General features: G+C 40.4%; 1 protein-coding gene across 1 annotated transcript; it reads right to left on the reverse strand.

The window, feature by feature from the left end:
- Positions 1-186: 186 nt before the first annotated feature.
- Positions 187-26,353, reverse strand: cacna1fa (calcium voltage-gated channel subunit alpha1 Fa). Its single transcript, XM_088290050.1, has 45 exons — positions 26,249-26,353; positions 24,195-24,334; positions 23,929-24,074; positions 23,699-23,851; positions 22,495-22,691; positions 22,295-22,398; positions 22,071-22,213; positions 20,727-20,792; positions 20,590-20,653; positions 20,017-20,043; positions 19,759-19,919; positions 19,159-19,384; positions 18,150-18,357; positions 17,963-18,083; positions 17,811-17,883; positions 17,667-17,730; positions 17,510-17,567; positions 17,066-17,162; positions 16,819-16,948; positions 16,683-16,742; positions 16,374-16,480; positions 16,191-16,278; positions 15,253-15,360; positions 15,120-15,172; positions 14,510-14,656; positions 14,234-14,435; positions 13,963-14,121; positions 12,743-12,853; positions 12,570-12,653; positions 11,339-11,359; positions 11,129-11,257; positions 10,982-11,047; positions 10,812-10,903; positions 9,482-9,641; positions 9,112-9,239; positions 8,940-9,036; positions 8,753-8,855; positions 7,596-7,697; positions 7,321-7,445; positions 6,454-6,770; positions 5,993-6,127; positions 5,453-5,787; positions 3,429-3,541; positions 3,029-3,358; positions 187-2,094 (listed from the first exon to the last, which is right to left on the reverse strand). The coding sequence occupies exons 1-45, from the start codon at positions 26,303-26,305 to the stop codon at positions 1,888-1,890; spliced, it is 5,814 nt and encodes a 1,937-aa protein (XP_088146176.1). The 5' UTR covers positions 26,306-26,353; the 3' UTR covers positions 187-1,887.
- Between the last annotated feature and the right edge of the window lie 4 nt (positions 26,354-26,357).

Here is a 26,357-nt window from a genome sequence, read left to right on the forward strand (position 1 = left end):
TTAGTTGACACTGTTGCTGTTGTTTTTTTTTTTGACAAGATAAAATCATGTCTCTGCTTGCACAGGGATAGAAAATCCAGATTTTTTTTTTTTATTTCAGTGTGAGCAAAATCTCCAAACAGTCATGCTATGCATGCTGTCATGCGCCAATGCTACAGAAAGGACGTCATACACATCTCACTGAAAGTTAATTCGGCTTCAAAATGGAATTTCAGGATTAAACTAAAGGCGCTGCACCAGTAGTGTTAAACATAAGGCCCGAGGGCAAGAACCAAATTATCTTTGATGTACTGTAATTAGGTTTGCGAAATTATTTGGGTTGGAAATGCCCACGGTACAATTTCAGTTGACCTAGAACGCCCAAACGTCTGTCATCTGACACTTCTACCGACTGGGCCCAAAGTGAAGTCTACTGACTCCTCAGCATTAAGTTAATATTCTACATCAAAGTGTAAATAAACACTTTTGTTGAGGAAACAAGGCCATTACTTGCACATGGTTTGGTAGGGATTGGGGGAGTTACACTAACCCATTTGGAGGAAACTTTGCCTTTGAATGAGTGCGCAACAGCCTGACAGAAGGAATGGAATTTGAAGTAATTTCAATCACGTTTTGTTTCATTTTCGGAATACACAAAGGACAAAAGAAACCTAGCAAATTATAAAATTAAACCGCATGTAGAAAAAGCACGACAACATCATCCTTTTGCATCTCAAAACAACAGTACAAGTGTCCGATCTTGTTTTGTCGCCAAATGGCTCTATATGACAGATGTATTATGTAGGAATTGAATCAGAACCAAAAACCGAGCGAAATAATAAAAACAATTATGAATCAGAATAACATGCTTTCAACATTCACACAATTCTACATTTATTTTTTTCCTTTTCAAGACACTCAAGGATGCTTTACAGACAACACAATTTGACCTTGTGCAAAGTGTTGAATGCATGTTTCAAGACTTTTTTCCCTTTTGAAACACTGTACAGTTGGAGATGTGGATTCAAAAGAATAATGAAGGTCAAATTAAGTTCATCTGTAAAGGTTCATCCTGAAATTTCACTTGATAACCAAATCCCAAACCTTTTATGAATATTATATGTAGTTCAATTAAGTATTTGAGGTGAAATGCAATAAAAACTCTTTAGGTTGATGATTGCAGCTGCGCATAACAGTATGTTAAGTGGTAATTCAAGTATAATACAAAATGACAGTCCAATGCAATACCAAAATAGGTCATAACAATAAAAATTGCTGTTCTATTGATTCATAAAAGTCTTTGTTGGGTCCTGACACAATAATGTGCCACAGTAATGCCTGAACATACGGCAGGGGTAGGCAAACCTTTGTAATTTGATTTTTGAAACAGACAGATGGGCCAAGTCATTTGGAAAATAGAAGAGGAAAAAAAAACGGGATGTAATATTCATAAAATGAAGAGAAAATTCTTCTTTTATAATCAATATAATAATTATGTAATTAAATAAAAAAAATAAAAATAAATGTACCATAAATGTAAAATATTTTTTTACTCAATTTTTTAATGTTTATATTTATAATTAATCAGTTTTTTAATGAGATCAATGACTGACTACATAAAAAAATGAACATGCATTTTAAGTAGCACATATTTGGTTGAATGAATGCAACCAAAAATCAAGGACTTGTGAACACTTCAATGCTTGTTCGTTTGGATTGGACATACTTTGCCCACCCCTGCGCTAATTTGCATTGTGCCAGATGTGGCTGGCTGCTTTTCGTTTTTCTCGGCAAACAACAAACAAACAAATTGACCTTTGGACATAAACAACAGCAAGCGCGTTCTCTTTCTCTTTTTCCCTCTTGCAAGTGTTCCCTTCCACATCGTCTCTTGTCCATCCGTCCGATTCAGTACGAAATCACGCAGCTCATTTCGTCGGCCAGCTGGTCCTCAAAGCGAGAAACGGACTGGCTGGCCCCGCGGGCGATCAGGTCGGCGGCGGCGCTCTCCATCTCGTCCAAGCTCATGTGACAAGCTTCGGCGATTTCCCGCTTGGCAAAATTCACAAACTTGGGGTCCTTGGCGTAGATGCCCAGACCCTCGGAAATCAGGATCTGAAGAAGAGGAGCAAAGTGTGCAGCATGTTTTCACATGTTTCCAATATGAACTTAAGAATTGCTGGCATGTTTCATTTGTACATACTTCTTTGAAGCTGTTAATGTACTACTTTCCTATTCAGTAAGAGTTTGATCTTGTGGAATCCTTGAGTGTTTCAAAGAACAGAAATGCAACTGACTAAATAAAAAGTACACGTTTTTTCAGTGAATTTCTGGGGATAAGTTACAATGAAAAAACACAGTTGAATTTTCAAATGGTGAACTATGAATACAGTAATACCTTCTTTAATTAAACTGGGTTACGTTCCAGACCACCCCCGCAATAGAAGAAATTCAACAAATAGCACACAAATATTTATTTAACTATATATATTTTAAAGCGTCATACTGTGCGTCATAATGTGTGTGTGCCTTTAAAAGGCGGGGCTTAGCCTGCTGAGTGATGCAAAAATTACTGATTGACAGTGTAGACTTTACTGGATATTAACTGGCCAAACCGTTGAGTGACAGCATCAGTCATGGGCAAATTGTCTTAGATTGTTGTTTTGTCTAACATATTTTGATAACGTTTGTTCAGTGGTAGTAAGCTCAAGCGATTGGTCGTGCAGTGGCAGCTGTCCTGACTAGTTGTAGGCGACTCGTATATTAAATTAGCCGGCGATGTGTCGTTTATATAGATGTGCAATTGTGTACCCAGTTCTACTTTGCAGCAGACACATTGAACTTTATGTTGTCTTTTAAGTGTTAAATTATGACAAATTTCAGACACAGTCTTTTAAGCACTCTTTCCTCCTGGCCGACTCGACTTGCTACCCAAGACTGCAGGAACAAATCAGCACACAAAATGCCGTGACACAAGTATGAGAAAAAAAAAATCATTATTGAAGCGAAGCCGCAAAAAAAAAAGTGAATGTGCACAATTTCTACTCACCGACTCCACCAGACTGTCTGCGCTGCCTTTGTCCACGAAGCCCTGGTTGGGGGGCGGTACTCTCAAGCTGCCATAGGTTCTGGTCTGACAAGAGTACCAGCCGGGACGGCTTCCCACGGGGAGGCTCGCTGAGCCATCGCTCCACAGCGGCTGATTGATCCCTGTGGTTTCGTCCACCAGGATCATGGGGGTGTAAATGAGTTTGCCCCTGCGCCCTGACGGGGCGATGGACCCGGGACCGGGGGTGTTGCCGGCCGCCACGTTGTTGGCCCACGAGACAGATGACATCGATGACACACTACTGGGCCGGGAGTCCAGGCTGTGCTGCGTCTGGCACATCAGAATGCCACCGTTCAAACGAGGTGCAAGTGAACATGGTGGGTGCACGTGTGGGTTTTACCTGGAGGCGAGACCTGGATGGGGATGTGTTGCCTCTGTAATTTCCTGGGATGGGAAGTTCATCCACGCTGCTCTGCGGCCTCAGACATTGGAAGTTAAAGGTGGGCTTATGACCTAAAACAACACACAGGAACAGATTTGGAAATTCAACAATTATGTTTATTATTTGGATAGCAATAGATTTCTAGACGCATTTGAATTTAAACAAAAGCTTTAAAGGTAATGCGATGAATCAGCTGGCCGATTTAATTGGCCAATATTAGAGCTTTTACAACGAGCTGTTTCTGGCCAATTTATGAGGATTTTTTTGTTTATTAGTTTTATACATTAACACATTACAACACAAGACAAAAATCAATTGTTCTGAACCGTTTTTCAATGATGTACCACATGTGAAATATTTTTTCAGCAAAGTAGCCCCTAAGCATTTTTGGATGGGGAAAAAAAAAAGAAATGGACTTTAAACAAGAGTGCAATGCCATGTTTATGCAACTTTTAAACTCCATTTGTAGTTGTATCTATAGAAGCATTTGGAAATACAGTGAACCCTCGCTACTTCGCGGTTCACCTTTCGCGGGTTCAGTGCTTCGCGGGTCTAAAAGATTTTGAGCGGCACGACGGGGCGCTGGAGCGGTTAGATGGCCGGCGTGCGCCGAAGAAGAGCGTGGGCGAAGAGGAGAGTGGACGAAGAAGAGCACGTTCCCCCGGGCACGATTTGGGGCGACGTTTCGCGCGGTTCGGACCGTACCAGAGCTCCGGAGGAGGCCGGCCGGCGTGCGTGGCAGTTAAGCCGAAGAGGAGCACCTTCCCCGGGCACGGGCGGTGTCAAGCGGCCCCTAAGTTTAACCGAATGGAAGCTCCGGGGGAGGAGGGCGGGCGTGTGTCACAGTTAAGCCGAAGAGGAACACCTTCCGCCCGGGCATGAGCGGAGCGCGAGGCTGTCAGTTATGAATGAATAAATGAATAAATGAAGAATGCCACCTTTCATTTCACAGGGCACACCGGACGGCGTACCAGCAGGTATAAGTCGAAGTAATTAAATAAATACAAAAAGAAGTAATTGAATAAATACAAAAATAATGGCTGGGGAATAAAAAAAGTAATAAGTTTTAATAATATTTTTTTTTTTTGTTATAACATGAATTTCACTCTCTCTCTCTCTACCCGTATATATATATATATATATATATATATATATATATATATATATATATATATATATATATATATATATACAAATATATATATATATATTTTTTTTTAAGATTTTTTGAAGGTGCGCCGCTACTTCGCGGATTTTCAGTTTTCGCGGGTGGTCTCGGTCCCCATTAACCGTGATAACCGAGGGTTCACTGTATATGATATACAAAGATTTTCGCACATAAAAATTGTGTTCTCCTTTGAGATCACTGTACAGTCTGTACCCAAAAAAGAAAACATTCACATAATTTGAAATAAAAGCAGAAACTGAAAGAAAATTTACGTAAATTTTTAAGAATATATTTAGTAGTTAAAAAGAAGAATGACAACATCACCAAATGTCAACTGTGAATTGCATTGTTGCACTGAACATTTGGCCTTGTGTTTCACTGACGATCTTTTGTCATTCTTGGTGGCAGGAAAGCAAGTACTGTGATCAAACTCTTTTTGAACATTTATCTTTGTATTCATGCTACTGTTTAAATACATTTTCAAATCTTAAATACGCCCTGAATTGCCTTCAAGTACCCCCAGCGGTAATTGTAGCCTCATTGGAGAACCACAGATTTAAACAAGCCCCCCACCCCTATTCTCGGGGGAATGGGACCAGCCCCAGCTTATAGGAATAGCCTCAAATTGCATCCAAGTGACCCTGATTGAAATGCACTCTGAAAAAGTAATAAATTAAGCCTTAAAAAATTGTGAAAAAATTATTTTCTTTTGAAAAACATTTCTAAAATGTTCCTTTTTTTGCAAGTTTTAAAGACACTCTTCTTGTCCTGTTTAAAGTGTCACAAAGTGGTGCCAAACTGCGATGGGGCTCACCTTTGGGTATGGAAGGTAGTAGCCTCCTCCGGGCAAACTGCGCGCCGCCACCATTGCTTCCGTTGAAGTCGTTGGCTGCGTAACCTCCGTTCACAGTGCTGCCGTTGCCGTTGGCGCTAACGATGCTGCTGCCGTTCTCGTTGTATGTCGAGTATCCATTGCCATTATACGCGTGCGTGGGGTAGGGCTCCCCTGCGACACCCCCTCCTCCGTTGACGGCGCTTCCGTTGTAACAGTTAGCCGAATCGTCGCCGATGCTGCCGACTCCATTGAGGGTCTGCCTGTTAAAGTCTGGCTCGGGTGGTAAAGGAGACGCCGACTCAGGATACCCGTACCTACGAGATAACAGTATATGAGACAATTGGAGGACAAGCTTGTGATTCAACTCCTTCTTCTTCTTCAGCCGCGTAAGCCGATCAGCGTTGAGAACATATAATGTCACATGCATGCGCGACCTCTGAAAATATCTGACTGTTGGCCACATGTTAAGGATTTTATATGGACGTTAAGTAGTTTCCTCTCAATAGACGGTTTCCTTACCGGTCTTCAAATGTGAGATTTGCAGTATCTCCCTCACAGTTAGGATCTTGCTCGGCCACTGAGGATGCCATTGCCTCCTGAACTATGAACTCTGTTGTGTCTGGAGGAGGAGGAAGGTCGCTGATGGAATCCGCCCTGATGACAAACACAACAAAGTTATTTCAGAACTACCTTACTTTAGGCTTGTTACTTTTTTCAACCACTGCGGCTAACAGCACAACGTAAAGAAAAAAGGTGTAAGTAGAGAGTTGTCAAGTCTGTTGTTGTTTTCTCATGTCTACATAAGACATGTTGACACACCATTGTTTGAGGAAACATGAAAAGTTGAAGTGATAAAGACAGAGATTTATTTTGCATTATTGTTGCAATCTGATTTATGTTTACGCCACACTTGTTTGGTAGAATTTTGTCAAGTTGTAGTAGTGAACGTTTAAAAGACAGCAATGGGAGTGGAGACGCACCTGCTGGGCAGAGCTTCCGACCTTCCTGGCTGTTCCGTGACGACGCGCTCTACTTCTGAGCCGCTCGTGTGGAAGGTGTCGCTCAGACTCGTCACCTGCTGCGTGATCACATCCGGGCCGGCGTCCGCTTCCACGACGACGGCGGTCTGCTGCACCAGCGTTTCTATGGGCGGCATGGGCGTGCCGGCGGGCGTGGTGGTGACCGAGGTTCCGTGCTCGCTCTCGAATATCTCATCCGCACCCTCGTCCTCTTCTAAGTCGCACGCCATCGCCAGGCGCATCTCTGGAGCCAGATCCTGGAGAGTCCGCAGACCTTGCTAGGGACAGATGGAAAAATAACTGAGGTGACTCCCTTGAAAGCACATATAAGATGATATTTGGATAGAAGAAAGTGAATAATGAGCATATTCACAGTTCATGGCATCAATTATTTGCAGACTTTTGCAATTTGTGGCAGTGCTCAGTCCCAATACCTTGGAAATCTGGGGACTCACTGAATAATAGTTTGGCGAGTGGGTTCATTCTACAAATCTTATTGTTTTACATGTGCTGCTGATATTCTGAAGATAATCGAGAAAGAAAATTATCGATTGACACCATCATTCAGCTGATTTGACATTTCATTAAAGAAGGTGAGCCGTTGTTGCGTCTCACACACACACACGCACACACCCCTTCTCACACCAAAAATAAATAAATAAATAAATAAAATTTGAGGAATATATCTAGCAGTGCAACACCACACACGGCAAGTTTTTGTCATTATTTTCAGTTCAAGTCAGCGTTAGTTCATCACTTTCTGCTACCCGAAAAGTACCTGGCTTCTATTGTTGACAATCATTACCGTCTACAAAGGTCCACAATTACCTGAAGAGAAGCAGCCTTGTCCTTCTTTTTAGACTTCCGTTCCCTCTCTTTTCTCTTGCGGTATTTTTTGAAATAGTCCTGAATCAAAAAGCTGGCATAAAACTTCCCACAAGTCACCTCGTCCCCTAAAAAAGGAATTAAAAAGGAAGTTTGACAAGCATGAATGAAAAAGGAAGACTTTTCCTACACGTTTTTCTTTTACATGAGTTTGATATTTCATTCGCGAGCAGCCTGCCTTGAAAAACCCATGACGCTACTGTAATACTTCAAAGTACCTCTAGGGGGAGGGATGATTTCATCCAAAAGCTTGGGCTTGGTCCGCTTCCAGAGTTTCTTGATGATGAGTTTAAGCTCTTCGTTCTGCTGATCGATGGGCCCTGAAGCAACAGATCATTTCAACATTTAACATGGAAATACCACAACACATAACTGAGCATTTGCTAACTGGCCCTTGAGTGGCGATTTCTTAAAATCACCACTATCACATCGCAGTTACAAAATCCATTACGAAAAGACAATATAACAGGACATACATGTGCTACATATGTCATCAGAGCAGTTCACCATCAAAAGCAATCGCTTAATAAAATGACAAAAACAATTAAATAATACATTATACTGATTATTAACGGCACTAATTGTGTGCAGGTAGCTCTTGATGTCTTTTCCTAGCCCAACTTGGCTTTAATAAGTTTTGCTTTGACCAAGTTATTAGAGGACAAAAAATTGCTGACATTTTTTGGTTTGTGTTTTTTTTTTTTTTTTTCAATTTGCATGGGTCGGCACTACTGATTCTGAAGGTGTATGGCATTTTAAGATATTAAGACTGGCATGATAACAAGTAGAGACTGAAATCCGACTGGACGAAAAAGAAAAAAAAATCCAAAGATCCACATTAACGTCCTGGTAGTGGTGCAGCCGAAAGAAAAAAAACTATCAAATGAAGAAGTAGACTGTCGGAAATGAATTATTACGATGTCGTTAGTTTCATGGAACACATAAATAGATACCTTGAATTTTAACTTTCAACCAACTTACAAGTTCTTTCAGTTACTTGGCCATTTCTTGCTGTGTAGAGATGTTGTTTTTTGAATGAAGTAAATATTATTATCATCATTATTATTAAAATTAAAAATACTTCGAAGACATCAAAATGAATTACTGCCGTGGAATTTCAATTCCTTTCAATGGTTAATTTGATTTACTATATGAACATATTTCCTGAAAAGCTTGGTTAAGGAACCATTTAATTTGTAGAAAGTACACAATTTAACTGGATGTGCTTTTCTTTGTCGTCAGTCTCTCACAAACATCTCTGGAACAAGAGGGAGCATATTAACAGATACTCTGGCCTCACTCCACTGGCAGTCCTTTCATTGTTTATTTAAGATTCTGTTATTATTATTGTTGAGTGTAGAGATAGAGTTTGAACCTTCAGTCTTGATCTTGAGCGACGTCCGCACCAGAGCAAACAGAGTCGCATTGAAGGTGACCGTCCCATCGGGGTGCAGTGGTACGTTCATAGAAACCAGCCTCTGAGAGGGCGCGCACGCAGTGGAAGACAGTTTTGAATGCATCCGTCAATTATGTTGGATGCTGTGTCAAAAGCAATTACTTACTTTGCAAGCAACACGGTGAGGACAAAGTTTTCCAAAACCAAGAGGGGGCTGAATTCGCCGCAGCATTGTAATAACGTCGATGTGCTTAATGCGGCCACTGCGACGCAACAAAACACACATAAGCATAAATCGCGGCACAGGAAACCATCGCGAGAAGGGAACGAGTCTTTACGTGGCCTCTGGATCGTAGTCGGACCAAACTCTCTTAAACTCGTCCAGGTGGTGGGTGCCCAGTACGGTCCAGTCTCTTGTCAGGTACTCAAAGTTGTCCATGATGACGGCAATGAACAAATTGATAATCTGGACAGAGCAAACGGAAACGGACAGGAGAGAAACGTTGGCTCTCTGGAGTGCCTGACCATCCAAAGTGTGAAATTAAACAAGCAAGACAAAGTTTTGTTCGCTGCCAATTTGCTCAAACGTGTTGGTTGGTTTAAAAAAAGAGAGAGAGAGGAAACTAATTGCTAATTAAAGTTAATGTAGTAAATATTTTAAAGTTAGGTAGACAGATTAATTACTTATTCCTGCTGGGCTTTACTCACCAGGTAAGCACAGAGCATGAAGAAGCTGATGAAATAGATGTATGATAAGTTGCTCCCGCAGGAATACTCTTCCCCGGGCTCAGTGTCCGACTCGGGATCGCAACGCCTGCCGGGCAGCGCGGCCAACATGATCTCCTGCCACTGCTCTCCGGTGGCACACCTGCACGGAAAGACATGGAGGTCGACACATTTTTTCAATTCAAACTAGATGTACAACAATTAATCAAATCATTGGCAAATAATCGATTATCAAATTATTATAATAATCATCAATGATTTTTGAGAAACAATTACTTGTTCAGGGACCTTGTTTACTTTCAAATTGTCCAAATCGTTGGAATTTCAGCCTCACAACAGTTAATATTCTCAGATTTCTGTAGTACGCCATGAAAACAAACTGATTATCTTTGTGCTGAATCCAAATAAGCCATTTGGAAACATTTGCTATTACTTTGTAAAACAGTGATCCTTATTTTTTCCGATTGTCTGACATCTTATAGACCAAACCAGAAATTCAATCATAATTGTCAATCATAACATGTTTGTGTATTTTCTCCTTTCTCAATTTTAAATAATGCCCTGTAATTGAATAAAACAATTGAAAAACTTTTTTTTGGAAATCCTATTCATTACTTAATTGACAAAGACAAAATAATCCTCAAATGAAATGATTAGTACAATAACAGCCCTACAAGTAACCCTTTGCATTAATCAATTGCCAAAAAGTATGTCTCAGTTTCAAAAATACTGTTAAGTACAACATCGGTCCCTTTTTGTATATTTATTAATTCTCGTTAACGTTATTTTGTTTAATCATTAAGCAATAGCAAATAAACAACAAATCTGTTAATAAACAGTAAATTCCTTTGCAATACATTTTAATCTAAATACATTCTTATCTGATTATTTGATTAATCTAATAATCAGTAGAATAACCAATTCTAAATATATATAGTAATACTATTATATTCATTCGCCAGTCTATGGCATTTTGAATTGTTTGTTAGCATTAAGCTAAAAAACTTTGCTAAGGCAAAGCTATGAGGTTGTTTTGAATACATGTGTAATTCTCTGTGTTTTATGTTTTGTGTTTGCGTAAAGTTCAACTGAGAGTGGTAGATATACAGTTTGTTGCTACAAAGTGAGTGGAACTGAGTTGACTGCCATCATACAGAGCTCCTATCTCAAACTATACAAGTCTAAGCTCAGAAAATCACTAGCAAACTGGTGTCTCGAGAAGCCGTAAGTCCGTTCACTTGAACCTCAAGGTCCCTCTGCATAACGCGCAAGGTTAGCCGACCGAAAACCGTACAACCGAATGAAGCCTGACCTGAATAACACCAGAACAGCCATGAAGAAGGTCTGAAAGTTGCAGTTTCTGTTGATATGCGTGTTGTCGTCCACGGCCACTTTCCCAAACGTCTGCCGGAATGCATGCAGCGTGTCAATTCATCGTCACTTCATCAATGTAAAGGCGATCTAATAATTCCGGAGGCTCACCTGCATACCAATGACGGCATAGATGAAGAATATCATTGCGATGAGAAGACCAACGTAAGGCAAAGCCTGAGCGGGGACATTTCAAAAGCACATTTACAAGAGAGCATTTGGTACCATGATGAGACGTTCCACCTGATTTTGTCTGACCTGGAGGGACTTGACAAAAGTCCAGAGGAGGGTTCGAATGCCTTCGCCTTTACTGAGCAGTTTAACCAATCGCAACACTCGAAACAAGCGGAAGAAGGTGATGGAAACTTTGCCGCTTTCGCCTTTTCCCTGGCGACCAATGAAATGAGAACGTCAAACAACGCTGTAATGAAACAAGACACGTGAACAAGTGTTTTTCTCGCATCTTACCTCACCGTGGCCTCCTCCTCCCTGGAGCAACATTTAGGGGGTGGGGGGCAAAACGATTGAGGGGAGACAGACAGACATGAATCAGTGAAGAGAAACCCGATCACATTCTCAATGAGGCAAGGTTTACATTACTTATTTATTTATCCAGGTAAGGTCATTGAAAACATTCTCATTTGTAGCAGCTGTGGCCCTGTGCAATGAGTTGTCCACTAACCCACGGGTCAGTAAATTAAAACCCGGCACTGACTATTCGCTGTCAATGTTTCTTTAGGCAAGCCATTGAGTCCCAAATTGCATCCCGGCATTGCAGATGATTTTAATGACCTTACCTGGTTAAGCAAATATTATATGCAAGACTGACCTGACAGCAGAGTAAAATAAAAGCAAATACAAATAAAGACACAAACTGTGCAGTGTCATAAAATTAGTTACGTAATAGATGACGTCGGGACTTTCATATCATATACAGCAGGCGTGTCCAACCAGCTGATCGTGGTTGTGTTTTTTTAGGGCGTACAAGTGTGTTATTATTATTATTATCAATTTCTATTATGCTTTTCTTATGGTAATGCAGGATTGATAGTAATGTGTTACTTTTATGCATATTTACAGTGGAAGGTGGGGGGGGGTGCTGAAAAAAAAAAATCGAAACGGGAATATATCGTAGCGGACCTCGTTGCAATACACATATCGATACGGAGGCATCAGAATCGATTATTTATTCAAAATGTTTCGGCACGTCTGAAAGCTAATCTTTGCTGTGCAGTGCACACACATTTTGACCAGGCACTGCGCTGGCTGCAAACCGGAAGTGTTTAATGTTGACTGAATGATAAAAGTAATGACGTTGGAGTGTTTTCATTTTCGTTTTCCCTTCTTTTAATTCTTTTTAATTAAACCTGAAGCGGGTCTCAAGAAATAATCACAACAGGAGAATGTTTTTTTTTCCATTCTAAGCCAGGGATGTGCAACTTAAATGATGGAGGGGGCTACAGTGCTCTTGGGGGTCCACATACTGGACCGTGCACTTCCGAACCAGATGTATGACGAGAAAAATTAAATGCGTATGTATAATATGTGCTCTTATTATATTTAATTCAAAATAATACATTTCTCATTGTATGTGTAAATGATTCACGATTCAACACTTTTTTTCTTAATTACTCAAAGGTGCACCAGTGGCCCACCCCGGCTCTGATCAATGACATTTGACAAAAGCCGAAAGACTTACGCTCAACTCGGAGACTGCAATGTCCAACACGCTCCCCACCACGATTAAAGCATCGAAGGAATTCCACGGATCAATGAAATAATGCTGCGGAGGAGGACGAAGCACAGGTGAGAGTCAAACACTTCAGATGATTGCATGCTGCGCCGCTGAATGGGGAAAAAAAGAAAGCTCACATGCGCCCGCAGAGCCAACAACTTGATGATCATCTCGATAGTGAACACCACCGTGAAAATCATGTTGAGGATGTCCATGATTGACGTGAACATCTTGGACTGCTCGTAATGCTGATGGATGACACCAAACATCCAGTTAGAACAACCACAGCAGGACAGACTTTTGTCAGTGTCACGACTACATTTTGAGAACAGGTCCATCACGGATGTTATTTGTGAGTACCTCTCTCAAACGCAACTGAAATCCCTTCCTACATCAGACGTGCTATATATAATGGCGTTTCAGAAATTAAAATGAGAGCATTTAAGTACTGAGTATGGGAAGCATTAGTTGTGGATGTTAGGAAAAAAAAGAAAAAAAATCAATAAATTGTTTTGAGTATGTGCAAAGAAAAATGTATGAGTTTTTTAGAAGTTTGTATGAGAGGGTTTCAGATCCTTATGAAATGACTGAGAACTTTTAATTATTAAACGTTTCCACCCTGCACTGCGGTCGCGTACCCCTGGTGGGGAAACTTTGGTGTGGATGAATGGGAAAAGTCTGCACACACCAGTAAGTAACGATGTGAATGGATTTTTTTTCACCATTTGCTAAATCAAATGCATTCAATCAGAGGAATCCCTCATTATATGTTACATTTTATATAGGCCAGTCCAGCAAATTGGTACTATTTGTGTCCCTGGGAAATAAAATGTTTAAAATGCACTTAACAATTACATAAAAAAAAAACACATTTTATAAAGTCTCCTATACATTGGTATGTATTGTGCTGAATTTTAACATCCAATTAATCTAAATGTCATGGCTATAGTTCATGTTTTTGCAAATTTTATGCTAAAACCCCCACAAACAGTAATAGTAAAAAAAAATCTAAAAAAAAAGGCATGTCTGAGTCGGACCAATTCACATTTTGAGATGGTCAACAGCTAAAAAAAAAAAATAATTAAAAATTAAACAAATATATACTTTTGTTTATTTTGATAGTGTTCCAAAAAATGATGGTATGGCCCATATAATGTAAATATATATAATAACATAAGATGTACACATTGCTTATACAGTATGTCTGAATGTATATTTGAGACAATTTGGACGTGGGAACGGGAAGCATATATTTAAATCCAAAGCCTCAGACTCCAACCCGAATGCCAAAAAAGTGTGAGCGGGACATCCCTACTGAATGGTGTTCCAATGGACGTTTATAGACACGTGTGATTACCTGCACAGCCAGCGTGAGCGTGTTGCCCAGAATCAGCACAAACATGACATACTCAAACTGGCTGGAGTTGATAATCCTCCAGAATTTGAGCTGGGATGGATTTTTGGGAATGTAAATCTTGATGGGCTGAGCTTTCAGAGCATAATACACACACTGGCGCTGCAAAAAAGGGACGGACACAGATAATTTGCATATCTACTCAATATTCAAGATGATAACTGACAGTAAAAATTCAATTTGACATTTGCGCGTTCATGTTTGGGAGCGCAACCTGATTTTTGTTGAGTTCGCAGTTTTTGAATTCAGCCTCCCCTTGTTCCCGGAAGGTGATGATGACAAAGCCTACGAAAATGTTCATCATGAAGAAGGCGATGATGATGATGTAGATGATGAAAAAGATGGAGATTTCCACTCGGTAGTTGTAAATGGGCCCGTGATTGATGGCGTTGGCGTCCACGGCACGGTAAAGGAGCCTTCACGCACGAGGAGATGGCACACTTAGACTCCATGAACCTGAGAATGCCGCTCAGTGTGCGTGGCGACTTACTGTGGCCAGCCTTCAAACGTGGACACGGTGAAGAGCGCCAGCATGCCCATGAGCACATTGTCAAAGTTGAAGTCGCTGTTTTCCCAGAGGCGCTCTTTCACCATGGGATGGTTCATATCTCCGTCCTTATACACCACAAAGGTCCCCCTGCAAGGGCCCAACACAGTGGGTCAAATACTTCAAACTAATGTGAACATTTTGGAAACTTTTTGGAACAAATTAAGATTAAATTGGGCTGAATGTGGGCCGTTGTTAGATCTAGCGTCATAATCGCTACAAATCACTTAAGAAATATTTTATCAAGCTCGAAAAATTATTATCATAATTTGTACTATCAAAGGTTGCATATGTGTTGCGCAAAGCACTCACAACCCCCAGACTGAAAGATTATGAAGTATTTTATAAGAACACCTAAAGTCAGGATCATTGGTTTTGCGATAACAGATGGAAATTCCCCACATTTTTTTGGCAGAGGGAGAGAAAGATAGACCAATCGCGGAAGATTAGCAGATCATTTGCTGAGAAGCCAGTCACTGCTTCACTCGCTTAATGATTTCCAGAGCTTTGTCTGGAGTCGAAGAGGGGAAGGACAAATAGAGATCAAACTAACTTGCACTCATCAGGCGTGTGTTTGGCTTCGTCCGTGCAGCTGTAAAACCTTCCCTGAAAACATCAGACGGATAACAATGAACACGATTGTCTCCGTCAGCAATGACAAAGGTCTGCATGAAAATACTGAGAACCTTAAAGAGCTGCACGCCGATGCAGGCAAACATGAACTGGAGTAGCGTGGTGACGATCAAGATGTTGCCGATGGTGCGGATCGCCACAAACACGCATTGCACCACATTCTTGGAGCGGACAACAACAACAACAACAAGAAAAACACAGACAGCTTATAACAAGTGTCCTTTCAAATCACCATAATATTAGGCACACCTGTGCTTTTGCACAACAGCCAATACAAGAGTTGGATCAACCCATTTCGCTTCTAATGGCAGAAAGATATTGCTTTAACGATGCGATAATTACAAAGTAATAACAACATTTATTAGAATGTAAAAAAATTTGATAGTCTGTGCGTCATGATTTACTGCTGCAATACAATTCTTTTGGCCGTTCCTTCTGGTGTGCCAACTTTTGCCCTTAGAAGACACTATAATACCATCATGCATACCCAGACAAACAATAATTTAACCTCTTGAACTCTGTAAAATGATACGAAATATTTGTGATCTTACTCATCTTAGATTAGGATGAAGTATATAAAATATGCCTTGTTATAGTATGCGTTTACATGTGTTGCTCCAACTTTTGTATTATAATATTGGTTGCTTCTAACCATGAAAATTGATGCTAAACATTAGCATTAGCAAGTCAATGGTATTTTTCACTATATGATAGCATTAAGCTGGAAGGCCGTTCTTAAGGCAACATTGTTTGGTTGTTTAAACCATACATTGCATTAATTCTATTTGTGTTATTTTTAGTTTGACGATAAATTTCAGTCTGAAGTGGCATCAAACCGCTTGAAGACGCTTTTTTGAAATATTCAGTATTTGCAAAAATGCTCCTTATTCTGAAGTGAGTTCACTGTCACCATACTGCGCTTGTATCTCAGGCCGGCGCACTCACAAATGCATTAATTTGCATCACATAAAATGAAAAAAAAAACACTTACTTTGAGCCCCTTGGCTCTGTTGATGGCACGCAGAGGTCTGAGCACACGGAGCACCCTGAGAATCTTCACCACAGAAATAGCGCTGGAACTGCGGGCAAAGACAGTTTTTGAGAATGTCGACGTGATTTGCAGCAATTAAAAGCAGGTTTTTCGGCAAAACCTCGGCATAATAGACGGACTCACTGAAGAAAGAAGGAGGTGAGTGACACGCTGACCACCAGCAAGTCGAGCAAGTTGAAGGCGTTTCTGCAGAAGGAGCCGGTGTGCAGGAAAGCTCCGTACACGGTCATCTAAACGCGAGATAAATCAAATGATGTCTGTAATTGGCTAATTATTTAAAGGTGCTGTTGTTTGTGAACGTTTAGCAGTTGATGGTATTTTCATTAAAATACTGATTGAAGAAGAACATCACTTGGCAACTATTTTATATACTTGGCAATGTGAGTAATGACTTTGCAACAACAGGTGACCACATCTGAGAAGCGCTCCTACCTTCAGCACAATCTCCACTGTGAACACTGACGTGAAAACATAGTCGGCGTAACCCAGCACCTAAAGACGACAAGGCCAGGATGAATCGAGTTGAGATCGATCTAAAGAAGGTGAGGAAATGCAGAAGCCCGCTTACAATGTTCCTGAATGAGTGCGATTTGATGGGGTCCTCAGCGGCAAGAGAGATGCTGCTGAGGATGATGAAAATGAGGATGAAGTTGGTGAAGTAAGGGTGATGGATGAGGTTGTGGCAGGCGACTCGCAAGCTGGGAATTGATGAGGAGAAAGGCAGTTGAACAAATGGTGGGACTCAATGAAAATGTTTACGAAATGAGCCTTTCAGGGGATAGCGTAGGCCCCAAGTGCTCCGTTGATGAACTCACCAGTTCTTTTTTCCGAGAATGAAGAAGGAGCTTCCATCAGGGATGGGCACAATCTTTTCTTTCGGGCCGGAGAACTCTGGCTTTAAAGGCGCAACTCCTACAAATACAAAGCAGGGATTATTACACCTAAACGTTGTTCATAATGACTTACTTCAAGATGGGATCATAATCTGTGAACGGTTGAGGAACTTGGTTGAAATCATAAATAAATATATTATGAATGCAGTGGTAGACGGTCAAGGCCTTGAAGGCCTTCTCTCCTGGCCTAACATCATCAAGAAATCATGATCATATTGATGTCATATTATATCCTAGTGTTGAATTTTTAAATTGGAGTTTTTATCCAATAAGAATTCAGCTAGCTCGTGTTGCTAGGCAGATTTCATAATACCAGTTTCTCGCACTATTTGTCTGAGGCCTTCAGATACAATAAATCCAATTTACCCTCCAGACCCTCGATGGCCCTCAGCTCTTCATTCTCCTGCCAGTCGTCGTCCTCGTTCTGCATGCAAGATGCAAAATAATCGCAAATAATTTTGGCCACACTCCTCTTATCTTACTTCAATAATCAAGTTTTACTGGTTCTGATCAAAAACTTTACCCCTGCATCTTCATCCTCTTTCTCATCCTCGTCATCCCACTCTTCTTCATCATCTTTTTTCTCCCTGAAAAGCCCAAAAGAAGTTTTGTCAGGATGTGTTTCATCTTTCATATCGCAAGTACGCAGAACGAGCCGCGAACATACTCGACTTTTTTCTGCTCGCCACCTCCAGCCAAGTTGTCCACAGCAATAGCCAAGAAGACATTGAGCAGGATGTCTGATCATGCGATACGTTAAGTCAACTTGTTCTGCTCAGTTATTACAGTCACTGTTAATTACACGTCAGCAAAGGATACAGTTTCCGCAGACGAACAGGATGACAAAGTAAATGCACACCACCATATTGGGAAAGATCGGTCCTCCGTAGGCCATGATGCCGTCGTACATCACAGCGTTCCAATCCTCTCCGGTGAGGATCTGGAAAACATGGAGGAAACTGGAATCACCATCAAACAGAGAAGGCGTGCGGCTGCGTGAAATCACCTGAAAGCAAGTGAGCAGCGCTTGAGGGAAGGAGTCGAATGTGCTTCTCTTCATTTGAGTCTCGTCAAAGTTAAATTTGCCTCCAAACAGCTGCATGCCAAGCAGGGCGAAGATGATGAGGAAGAGGAAAAGGAGCAACAGGAGTGAGCAGATGGCTTTCATGGAGTTGAGCAGAGAGTTGACCAAGTCTGACAATGCTGCCCAGTGCCTGAAAACAACATTGGGAAAGCATTATATTAAATGCAGCTTCGCTATTTCGGTGGAGCTGGAATCAAGCATGGGCAAACCCAGGATAACATTTTCAAGTTTTATTTATTTTTTAATTTTTTTATTTATTTTTTTATAATTTTTTTTTTTAGTTGTTAGTGCAGACGAAAAGACACAAACTTTTCTCTTGCCGAAAAAGTCTTCTCTTGAGGAATTCTTGTGTACCACGTCTTATTAGAGAAAGGATGTGCCCATTTTTAAGGGCAGCATCCATCACTCTTATGATGAATTCAAGGTCATGTCAATAAATAATCCCGATCAGCTATAAGAGTGTGTCTACAACTGGTGAAATAAATGCTATAAATTTACTTCTGAGGCAGATAAAATACATTTTATTTTTATGATTCTTAGCAAACAAAATATTCTACATGTTGTTTAAAAATAAAATAGTGTTCAATAGAATGAGTTGCTGTTACCCAAATATGTCAAAACAAGACATTTAAAATACTGTGAAAGTGCCACGAGGTCAGAATCGCCTTGTTGAGCATCACACAGCAAGTAATAATTTGTGGAAATACGACATTCCACTCGCACTTCAAACATGTATTGGGAGATCTGCAGAACCGAGTGCAGCTTTAATGAGTGAAAATATCACTCTCTCCACCAACAAGATAATCATAAATAACTGGACTGCTTTAAAGACACCACTTCACACAGAATGCATCATCTAAAATCTCTGCCTCATTTTTGATAGAGGTACTAATCAGAAGTGAGAGTGAGTAAAAATTCTGTCGGTCTTTACCGAGTCATCTTGAAAATCCTTAGCAGTCGGATGCAGCGGAGCACCGAGATACCGATGGGCGGGATGAAGTCCCACTCCACCAGCAGCGTCTCCAGGATGCCGCCGCACACCACGAAGCAGTCGAAACGATTGAAGAGGGCCATGAAGTAGATCTGCAGGCCGAAGGCATACATCTTCATCAGCATCTCCAGCGTGAAGAGCAGCAGCAGGATCTTATTGGCTCGCTCTGAGGACACACGCAACAAATGTAAGGAAGACGAGGCCTTATTATAGAGAGTTAAATCAAACAAACTTATTTATATTATCATTTCATCACCCAGTAGGAACCCTTTGGCGAATCAATAAATAATATGCCCAATTATTAGTTTGGATGATGGAATCGGAATATCTAAATACCTAGCAATTTCAATTCCTAAATCCATGACTCGCTTAGTTACAGGAGTGCAGTGTGGAGTCATATTATAAGTACAATCGTTGCAGTATACACATGTTCGTCATGACAAGTGCTTTGTTGCTCAATGAAACTCAGCATCCACATCAACGTAAAGACCTACAGAGTAAGCAACTGTCTTAGCGTGGGTAAGATCAAGATCTTCCTACCTTGCATTTCTGTCAGCCACTTTGGTTGCCCGTAATGCTCAGAGGCGCTGGCCACCGTGTTGAGAAACACCAGAAGAAGAACCAGCCAGTAGAAGTTGGTGGTCTTGACGGCCACGCGGCAGTTCTTCCTGAACGTGTGGTTCAACTGGCATAATTGGTCACTAAGGGAAAAGCAGGTGACAGTAGCTGTTGACCTGGGAGGTAGCAGATGGGATAGATGAAAATAAAAAAGCAGGTGCGTTTGTTTGAAGATCTTACCAGAAGCTGTTGGCCATCATCTTGGCCCTGGAAAACAAAGAAAGAAATTTGTGATGAACAAGGGAAAAATTGATTAGCTGTTTAGTTATTATGGATTTCATTTACAAAGATCCCAAATAATAGGCACAGATTCTTTATTCACTCGAACAGACCGCTTTTTGATTAAGATCATTTTTACCATGGAAAATTTGTGAAGCAACATGTAGTTTTAAATTGATGGAAGTGGAAGGCAAAAAAATATTACAGAGTCAATGAAAATAATTTGGGGAAGCCAGCAACTATATCGTATCCATGTTTTGTTTGATTTCACTGGCCTCGCGTGTGTCGGAATAAGATTTCTGTGTACATTCAACATCACATAATATTTCTTTTAAAACCGGAGTGAAAATGTTTTGTTCCATTATATAGCATGACTCCTTCTTGTGACTAGCTCCAAGTCAAAGAACGCTTCATATATGCATTGCTGAATTGACCGAATCATGTTCAATTTTGTTGAATCCCTACAGCTCATCTGATGATCTCTCATCTGGTTTGGAAACATTGTCATGTAGGTGTGCGACATTATCCTCTTACAAGAGAGAAGCACAGAAGCCGCTGTCATCGTCGAGGTACGCTATGTCATCATCCGAGTCCGATTCTGTCGGAATGTAGAGGTCGTTAGAGAGAACAAGACAGACGTGACGACCCGATGTCACAGCTGATGAACGCACCTCCATCCTCACTGTGTTTGTACCAGCCAAACTTCTTCATCATCTTCTTCTTGGCAATTGCCGCTCCTTTGTGGACAAATGCAGGCGGGTGTCACAGAGCTAGCAAAGATTTTTGTGGTCGAGAAAACAGACTGCAGCAGCCACTCATGACTCCATGCTAATTGGCGAACTGATAACGTCACAAGTGTGTGGCTGAATGTTGCGCAACACAAGTTAATAGACGCGCATACACATTATAAGAAACTATTTGATGCCATTTCTGGAGAAATTGCATGTGAATGCTGAAAAGTTGCACATGAACAGAAATGCTGTGGAATGATATTGAATGATGATAGGAACTAATGTGGAATGATACACAGTGATTTACAATGATTTAATAAAATACTAGAGGAGGTGATCGTGTAATATATCTTAAATGTGTTAATGTGGAAAATGTTGAATTCTGGGAACGTGCAAATGTTTTGAATAGTTGGAATGGTTTGAAAGGGTAAAAAATGTTGGTGTAGAGAATCGTGGAGAAAAAGTATAAATTGGTGAATTTGAATGTGGGGAGGGAATTAATCTTATGAATTAATCTTATGGAATGTTAGAAAACATTTTGTAGTTGGAATTTTTTAAATAGTCAAGAAATGTTATGATGAACAATGGGGGGATTAATGAAAAATATTTTATGTGGGATTTTGTCAGTAAAGAATTTGGAATCTGTGGAGAAACCGATTTTTTTGGAATGTGGAAAATATGTTCTGACTGGAATGGTTTGAAATGTTGAAGGATGAGCAAATGCAGAATATGTCTTCATTTATGAATTTTAACATGGAAAATGCAGATGTTTTTGAATATGGGAATCTTTTTAATTTGGAAACTAGTTTGTAGCTGGAAGGGTTTGAAACAAGATATTTTGACGGAGAAGATGAAGATGTATTGTAGAATATTCTGCTGTAAATATGAAATGATTTGAAAAGTGTAATTATGGGAATGTGGAAAATATGCAGTTTAAATTAGTCAAGAAATGTTGAAAGAGGAGGCACTAATGCAGAATATGCCCAAAGGAGGGATTTTTGGGGGATTTTTGTAAAGTGATTCCTTTGAACGTTGAAAATATTTCTCCAGGTGTTTTGAATGTTGAACTAGTTAAATTTGAATGGTAGTGATAAGGAACATTTTTTTATTGGATGTGTCACACACACAAAAAAAATGACTGTAATGCCACCCTTTATTTAATTTTTCGATAATGCAAAATTTTGTATTGTATTATTGGTTGCTAAAATCTTTAGCTTCTGTCGGTGCCATTGTGGACGTAGTTGGATGGCAAAAAAAGTGTGTAGAGTGACGAGTGGAACTGACGTTTATTTCCTTCCTCATCCACATCCTCGGCCTCGATGAGCCAGTCCATGTAGCCAATCATGTCTTCCTCCATCTGCTTGCTCTCTTGTGCCTTCTGTAGTTCGCCTCGAGCCACAGCCTTTTCCCTTTCCTTGGAAAACTCTCTGCAAACCCACAAAGAGAACATGTTAAGACTAACTTCTTATTTGAGGGTCACATGATGATCACCATGCCAGTCTACCTACCCGCTCAGCACACCCAAAACGAGATTGATGATAAAAAAGGACCCAAAGATGACCAGAGAAACAAAATACACCCACGGGATCTCAAAACCGATGGCATCATTCATCTTTGCGGGAAGATGGAAAAAAGAGATAATGCAGCAATAAACAATTTTAGTGGCGGAATGCAGTCGGACAGGAGGCCAGCGGGCAGTGATGCTTACCCAGTAGAGCACGTCTGTCCAGCCTTCCATGGTGATGCACTGGAAGACGGTCAGCATGGCGAAGAAAATGTTGTCGAAATTTGTGATGCCGCCGTTGGGACCCTCCCACTTGCCCCTGCACTCGGTCCCGTTGCTCACGCAGAAGCGACCGCTGCCCGCGAACGCGCAAGGCGACGGATCGTCCTCCACCATCATACCTGGAGGGAAACCAGGCACAGACAGAGTCAGTCATTTGCATATAATGTCAATGCTTTGAACACTTGGGTTGGCCATTAAGTCGTAAAAAATAAGAATTCCAATGTGTTTTGGGGTAAGGAAACTAGCAGCCCATATTTTTACAATTGAGATATTGTCTGTCTACGTGTGTTGCTCCACCATGTGTGTTCAAATTGATATTTGCTCGGGCGTCAATATTTTGAAAAAAAAAAAGTCATTGCGATAATGGCACATGCAATATACATATCACAAAGACGTGCAATAAGTTTCATATGGAATTGTTTGCTTTGATTTGACTTTGGCCAGTCAGATGCAACCTTAAATGTGCATCGCCATCCAAGTGGTGAACAGTATCTAGGCGCATTACTAACACTAAATCCATTTAAAAATATAAATACTTATAACATTGGAAGTTATTACAATGAATTAGCAAAGAATACATTGTAAAAAATAAAATAAACAATAAAATTGTTATTTTTATTAAATTTTATAATACATTTTTTTCAATCGCAATAATCAATATCCATAGTACATATTGCTTGTTTTTCCCAATATCGTGCAGGCCTAATATCTGCTGCTTAAAGGTTTAAAAACATCTTCTCTGCTTTCCAAAATTGTTTAATAATGCAGAAATCTTACGGCATGTAAACTTTGGACTTTTGAAAAACTAATGAAAAATCCTTTTCTCATTATTCTGGCATTTAGAAAATAAAAATAATTTTGGCAGTCCTAATTGTGCGAAAGGTTAATGTCAGATAGTGAGGAAAAAAATATAGTGAATGTAAACTTCTGGCATTAATTTAGTTCATTTTTTAAAAATACTTACTCAAGAAGTCATTATTCCACCATGTAACATTAATAGGTGAAATCAATAATTAAAAGCGCAAAATGAATCTGACATTTGCGCCAGACCATCTTGAACGTACATCCACCAAGTTTAGATCTCTGTACAAGTAGATGACAACAGTTCATGGAAGTGTGTAAAAACCTGTGCTGGAGAAGTAACACGTCTTGTGCATTCTGCCAATAAAAAGCTCCAAGCCGATAATGGCGTAGATGATGATGACGAACATGACCAGCATACCGATGTGAAGGAGCGGGACCATGGCTTTCATGATAGAATTCAACACAATCTGCAGGCCTGCCGAGAGGATAAACGCACATTTTGTCTGGGAAGGCAACAGGAGAAGAAGTGCGGGAAGATGGAGGCAAACGCACTTGGCACTCCGGACACAAGTCGGAGCGGTCTCAACACCCTGAAGGCTCTCAGAGCTTTGACGTCAAGGCCGCCGGGTTTCCCCGCAGCATGATGCGCCTCTCCTGGCTTGTGGTCGGTCATGCCCTCCGCTATGACGCTGAACAGCCTGAACAAAAACATTCGCCAGACATCGCTATCGCTCAACAAATGTATATGTACATTTGTAGACAAAAAGCTTTCAATGACTGGAGACCTTATTTGAATTTTTTTTTTTTTTTTTAAATACCCGACAATGACGATGATGAAATCCAGCAAGTTCCATCCGCTGCGTATGTAGGCGCTGGGGTGCATAACTAAACCGTAGGCCAGAATTTTAGTGAAAGTCTCAATGGTGAAGATGACCAGGAAGACGTACTCCACTTGTTCCTGAAAGCGTATGAAAGGAAATGAGAAGCCACGAGATGTCACGTGAATGAGAATTCAAATGTTTCGAGAGAAAATTGAACTGCACTGCATTGCCAAAGGTCTGCTTGTGTGCTGCCATTGGAACCTCTTAACCCACTTAGGCCAGTCACTCAATCCTTTTTTTGTGAAACCTGCTGCTTAAGTCGTCTTTGAATTGCTACTACCATTTGGCTTGCGCCACAGACTGACAACTCAGGTGAAACAGGAGTTAAAGTGGATTCACACCAAAAAAAAAAATGAAAAAAATGTGAAATTGGATGAAACTAACTATTGAAGCGTTGAAATGTTCAACAGTCAGTTTAGCCTAAATCCAATAAAGAGCTCTCCCGGCCTCTCCCATGATGACCTTGTACAATAAAGCATTAATGAACATGCGTGAGCTTTTACTGATTTAAGATAATGATTACTTAATGCTCTTATTAATTGACTTACTTAATTACTTCAGTATGATTAGAAAAGACAGAAAAGACCAGGGAGTATAGAGTGAAGCCAGAGAGGCAGATGGTTGGTATTTAACTAAGTCACCATCCCTAACAGTGTCACCGGGTCACTCAGCTGAAGGTTTTTTACCCCCCTCTAATGCAATTACTCTTGAACTCACCAACATTACCTTCTCAGCAATTGTTCACACACTCACTCTTCTTTTTTTGTACATTGCAAGTGGACCCAAAACTATACCTTGAAAATGAGTTCAATTTCATTCATATTACTAAATTAATTCTTTTGCCTTTTTGGGTGAAGAACATCATTTGTGACGCAGAGATCCTGCTTAAAAGTCCCGCAGCCAGAGTTTAGGCGGAAGCTTCGCACAAGAGTGGCTACTTCAGCCTTTTTGTCACGGCATATTAACGGGAAGTCAAATTAAATATGTTCTCTACAATAATATATTCTCTGCGTCCACACTAATGTGCAGCAAAATCCCTCCATTCGTTTATATCAATTTCAGGGCCGGTCATTTTGCAACCTGCTGTTGACGTGAAAATGACACTATAGTGCCTTAAGGCTCAGGTCATGACCAATCATATCGCTCACCTGCTTTCTGGGTTGGGTCATGATTGGTCACATTCGATAGCTGAGACATAAGGTACCAGACAACAATATTATTTTTTTTTTCCAAAGTCACAAGAAAGAGCTGTAATAAAGGAACAAAACTGTGTTTAAACGCCAATAATGCAAAAAAGTCATCTTGTTTCCAAATCAATGGATCGGTTCTCAAGAAACAGAATGACGCTGAGGTCTTTCAGGCCTCACTGTTTCAAGTGTGGACCGAATTATGAAGATAATACACCAAAAGTGTTCAATTTCACAATTCATAATTACAGCTAATTAATGACAATAATTAATTATTTTTTAATTGATTAGACACAACTAAGTCGTTGCTGTTTAATTTTATTCCACATTGTACAAATTTGACGAAACGTCTTCTGCATCTCTCCAAATATCTTAAAATGATGTGCAACAGGTCGATATAAATGTGCCAGTTAGCTTTCAACACTTTTTGGGTGGCCAAAGATGAGTTATCCCGCCGTGCGCGCCATAAACACCGAAATACCCCATCAAAATCATCAAATTGAAAATCAGGCAACAGACAGAGGAGATTCCATTCAACATCAAGTCTAAAAACAGACACGGAACACCCATTTTTAAAAAGCCAGAGCAATTTTTTCTCATTTTTCCACGTTGAAGCCTCATTTGAAGCACTCAGCAATTTATTTAAATTTTTCAAATTTGGGACAAACATCTAACAAATTTATCTTCACTTTACCGGGACTTCAAATTAAGACACTTAATTTCTTTGTGCTGGTTACCATTTGACCAGAGCGAACACAACTTCAAATCATTGAAACAGCGAGTGTGACTCTTGTGAAAACGCACCAGTTTGTGATTGGTTGCGTTGGAATCATCGTCGGGGTACGGCTTGGTCACCCCCATGGCCACACAGTTGGCAAAGATGGCAAGCAGGATGAAGATATCGAAGGGCTTG

Source organism: Idiotropiscis lumnitzeri, chromosome 3 (assembly GCF_059441095.1).
Source record: "Idiotropiscis lumnitzeri isolate Australia: NSW breed Sydney's pygmy pipehorse chromosome 3, RoL_Ilum_1.0, whole genome shotgun sequence".
NCBI classification, from domain to species: Eukaryota; Metazoa; Chordata; class Actinopteri; order Syngnathiformes; family Syngnathidae; genus Idiotropiscis; species Idiotropiscis lumnitzeri.